Below are 4,887 nucleotides of genomic sequence, written 5' to 3' on the forward strand. Positions count from 1 at the left end.
TTATGTAAATTTTAAATTAATTTTAGTTTTATTTAAATTTTATTTATGTTATTTATTAGATATATTGTATTTTCATTAGTTAATATTATTTATTTTCTTACAAACAAATTTAATAATTCTAATAATAAATATTATTTTTCTCACTACGGCTCTACATAATTTGATTTATCGGATAATATATATTATTTATTAAAATTGTTTTTAACAATGTAAAAGATTAAAAATAAACATTTATATACTTTATATTTATTATTATTAATTATTTATATAACAAAAAATGATTTTTTTTAATTTATTTATTTTTAAAATATTAAATAAAATTAATAAATAGAAAAGATAAATAAATTTTTGAATACTTTATATCAAAAAATCCCTTAACTAATATAATTATCTAAAAAGATATTTTTCAAAAAAATGGAAATTCCAACTATTCCAACCATAACCTAAATAATGAAAGTTGATTGTAAGTAAGCGTTCAATGATCTAACACTAAAAGAAAAGCTATATTCTTATTATTTTACCCGTGCTTCATGGTCTGGTTGTAAGATTTGCTATTTTTAACGTTCTTATGAATCTCCAGCCTTATTTTATTTATTTTAAAAAATTTTCATATAAGAATCTACCTCAGAAATCGAACAAAAGTTAAAAACAATTAATTTTTCTGATTTATAAATAAATCAAATTTTTGTTTATATTGCTTCTTTTTTCCAAAATTGTGGAAATTATAAAAGCTTTGGCGATTCTAAATTTATACCTGAAATAAGTAAAGAAAAGTTCCTTTAATTTATTTAAAGTACCAAAGCCTATTAATTAGAGAAACAAAACTTCGATTTTATTTGGGATCAAACTAACTTTGAACTCTATCATTACGAAAAGCCTTATTATCACATTGATTTTATAAATAATAATGGTAAAAAGAAAATAAAATTTATATATTTTTTTTAAAAATATATAAATATTTATATATATATATATATATTTAATATTAATATAGGTATTTCTTCATATTACTCTTCTAATATTACTTAATAAGAAGCCGAATTAATTAATAAATTTATGGAATAACAAGAAATCAATATTTCCCCTTTAAATACTCGTCTTTTAAAACATTCAGAAAAAGAATTTGAAATCCTAATAGCTTCAGTTTCTAAATATTTGTAAACATAATAAAAATACACTTTCTAAGATGTTTAAGTAGTACTCACATATGGAGACTTTGCTCCATTTATGGAATAAATATACTAAAATTTATCTAAATCAATCTCATATTGTTAAAATAAAATCCAAGAAGAAATGATAACTTCCTACTTGAAATTTTTCAATTCTGGTAATAACGAATACCACAAAGATTCCTAAAGAGCTTGGATAAAAGACAAAGGACCCATTATAGAAACTAATATTGGTATAAATATAATAATATATATATAAAAAAAAAACTACTAAACTAATAATATTTAAAAATAGGTTTTATCGAATCATACTTAGATCCATTGAAAGTACGAGCCGAATTTGAAGGATTTGTATCTATAGTAAATAAATTTGAATCAGTAAAATTAGAAAAACTTGTTGAAGAAGCCGAAAAATTAATAACTCATTTACCTTGGCCTAAAGAATTTGAAGTCGAAAAATTCACCAAACCTGATTTTACTTCTTTAGAAATTCTCTCTTTTGCTTGTTCAGGAACTCCTGTGGGAATAAACATTCCTAATTATGATGATATTAGACAAACAGAAGGATTCAAAAATGTGAACCTTTAAAATATATATGGAACCCCCAAATTAGAAAATATAATTTTTTCGACTTAAGAAAATGCCAATTTAATGTGCAAATATTATAAACCTTCTTTATTTTTGATCGTGGCTTTACACGAACTTTTAGGTTTAAATTTTTTTATTTAACTTTTTTTTTTTTAAAAAAAAAAAAAATAGGGCATGGCACAGGAAAATTATTGCAAAAAGACAAAGACGGAAAACTTAATTTTGACAAAAATTTAAAAAATCCATTTACTAATGAAAATATAAATACTCTCTATGATGTAAACGAAACATGGCATTCTAAATTCGGAGAAATATCATCAGGATACGAAGAATGTAAGGCAGATTCAGTCGCTTTATATTTATCTTGTTTCCAAGAATGTCTTGATATTTTAATTCCTGAATTTTCTAAAGAAGAATAATAAGATATTGTTTATATAGCTTGGTACGAGATTATCTATAGTGCAATTAAAGGGCTCGAATATTATGATCCAAATGCTAAAAAATGGGGACAATCACATATTTTAGCTGGATATGCTATTATGTAGGTTTTGTTAGAAGCAGGAGAAGGATTAGTGAGATTAGAAGTAACTAAAAAAAATGATAATGATTATGTTTTTATTCATTTAGATAGAAATAAAATATCTACTATTGGGAAATAAGTTATTGGAAAATTTTTACTTGTTGAATTATTTAAAATTTTCTTTGTTATTTATATATTTTTTTTTAAAGGGATTATAAGTTTATAAAAGTATAGGAGATAATGTTAAAGGAAGTGAGTTTTTTAACAAATATAGTTAAGTTAATGACTAAATGCTTTAAATTAGAAAAATAGCAATTGAAAATAAATAACCAAGGAGGTTAGAATTACAAAATGATGTTAAGTTAATTGAAGATGGATAAAATGTTGAATATGTGGAATTTAATGAAACTTTCTAAGGAATTATAAAATCTTAAGTTTTTCATTATGGAAATAAGGTTGATGATGTTTATAGTGAATGGAAAAAGTATGCAAATTTATTTAGATTATAATAAAAATGATATAAAATATAAATTTTATTTTTAATAAATAAAAAAAAAATTACATTTTTATTATTAATTTATAATTTATTTATAATTAATATATAGAAATATATATAAAATATAAATATATTTTTAAGATTTTATTTATTATCAATTATTATAAAATTTAGTAAAATTATTCTAATTTACTAAATGACTTAAAAATTAATTAAATTAAACTTAAAATTTTACCTAAATTAAATTGAAAATCTACTTTTTTAAACTTCTATAAAATATTTTAAAGAATTCATAATTGAATATTATAACTGTTCATTAAAATAGTAATTTACGTTTTAATAATAAGTATCAAAACAATATTAAATAGAAATAGAATAAAATTATATATATATATATATATATATTATATTATATATTATATTATATATTTTATATTTATATATTTTTTTTATTAAATTTTAATTACTATAAATTTATATTAAATCCAACTAAACATTTTAAATTCAAAATTCTTTAAAACATTTAGTCAAAGTCAATTGTTTATTCTGAAATTTAAATATCTAAACCTTTTTCTCTATTTTTTTTTTTTTTTAAATCTATAAATAATTTTTTTTTTTATTTACTGTTAAATAAGAATTTTAATAATTTAAACTTTTAAAATATTAAAATATAATTGAAAAGTAATTGATTAATAAAAAAATTTAAATATACAATTAAAACTAATTAAATATTAAATATAAATATATATATATATAAATATATATATATATAAATATATATATATATTATAATTTTACTTATAAAAAAATAAATTTTCTATAAATTTACTCCTTTTTTTAATATAATATTAACATTTTCTAAAATTCTTAATTTAAGTTATCTTTTCGTTAAACTTTTCATTTAGTATTTTTAATAAGAATAATAAATAATTTTTAAATACCGAATATATATATTATTTTCTCATATGCTTAACTAATTTTATATAATGATATTATTAGTAAGTTATAAACTTTATTGCTATAGTCAATATTTGAGTTCTTTAAGAATCAGGCATACTATCCCTAATATAAATATATTTTATGTTACGTAAACTTTAATATAAATTACCTTATAAAATTTTTTTTAAAATATAGGTTTAATTATAAAATCTTTTCAAATAAATATTCCAAATTTAAGTATTAATGTAACTTATTTTTAATATTTTAAATATATTTTTTATCAAACATTTACTTACAAATTTTATGTATTGATAGTTTATAGTTCTTTATATCTATTACATTCATAAAAACTTATTATATCTTATATATGATTTAGTTAAATTCCATACTACATTTTACATCTTTTTTATTTAAAAACATATTTTAATGATTACTTCATATTTTTGCAAAATTTAAACATTAGTTTTAGTATGTTTTATTTATTACTGTTAAATTCTTTTAAGAGCAATCTTATTAAAAATTTTTAGGATTATTTTTAGAAGATTAATCAAGGTTTCCTGTTTATGATTTAATTTAACTAATTTTAACTTTAGGTTTAATTAAGAATATTATTTTAATTCTAAGTATAATTTTTATTCTAAATTTAGATTAAATTTTAATTTTATTAATTTTAATTCTAATCTTAACTTTTATTTTATATTAATATTTATTCAGTTTACTATTTGTATTTTTATTTCGAAATCTAATTTTCGTTGTTTTTATTTTAATTTTCTTATTAATTTTCATTTTAAATATTCTAATTTAAGTTTTAATTTAATTAATTTTAAACTAAAGAAGTTTAATTTATAATTTAATTTTAATCCTCCTCATTTAATTTTAAGAAATTTTAGCCAGATTTTCTTATTATTTTTTTTCGAAGTTTTATTTATCGTTTTAATATAATTAATTTTAATATTATAAATTTTAATTATAATTTTAACTTTAATTTATATTTTAATTTTAATTTTAATTTTAATCTTAATTTTACTTATTAGAAATCTAAACCTGATTTTCTTATTATTACTTTTAGTCTTTTAATTTTAGATTTAAGTTTAATTTATAGTCTAATTTTAATTTTAATCCTAATTTTACTAATTAAAATTCTAAGCCTGATTTTCTTATTATTATTATTTTTA

At 17.5% G+C, this 4,887-nt stretch overlaps 1 protein-coding gene across 1 annotated transcript, besides 11 other annotated features; it reads left to right on the forward strand. All coding sequences in view use genetic code 6, as the record gives it.

The window, feature by feature from the left end:
* Positions 1 to 414: 414 nt before the first annotated feature.
* Positions 415 to 2,795, forward strand: IMG5_149350 (hypothetical protein; the record flags this gene model as incomplete). The annotated part of the gene is made up of 5 exons (XM_004030939.1): positions 415 to 910; positions 995 to 1,402; positions 1,465 to 1,878; positions 1,929 to 2,437; positions 2,487 to 2,795. The coding sequence occupies 5 exons, from the start codon at positions 415 to 417 to the stop codon at positions 2,793 to 2,795; spliced, it is 2,136 nt and encodes a 711-aa protein (XP_004030987.1).
* Positions 2,796 to 2,842: 47 nt separating this feature from the next.
* Positions 2,843 to 2,881: a microsatellite.
* Positions 2,882 to 3,155: 274 nt separating this feature from the next.
* Positions 3,156 to 3,217: a microsatellite.
* Positions 3,156 to 3,218: a microsatellite.
* Positions 3,162 to 3,254: a microsatellite.
* A 244-nt stretch (positions 3,255 to 3,498) lies between these two features.
* Positions 3,499 to 3,557: a microsatellite.
* Positions 3,509 to 3,560: a microsatellite.
* Positions 3,509 to 3,564: a microsatellite.
* Positions 3,565 to 4,654: 1,090 nt separating this feature from the next.
* Positions 4,655 to 4,738: a microsatellite.
* A 45-nt stretch (positions 4,739 to 4,783) lies between these two features.
* Positions 4,784 to 4,842: a microsatellite.
* Positions 4,819 to 4,887: part of a microsatellite that runs on past the window's edge.
* Positions 4,870 to 4,887: part of a microsatellite that runs on past the window's edge.

This window comes from Ichthyophthirius multifiliis, assembly GCF_000220395.1.
Source record: "Ichthyophthirius multifiliis unplaced genomic scaffold scaff_1120509251147, whole genome shotgun sequence".
In the NCBI taxonomy this organism is placed as follows: Eukaryota; Ciliophora; class Oligohymenophorea; order Hymenostomatida; genus Ichthyophthirius; species Ichthyophthirius multifiliis.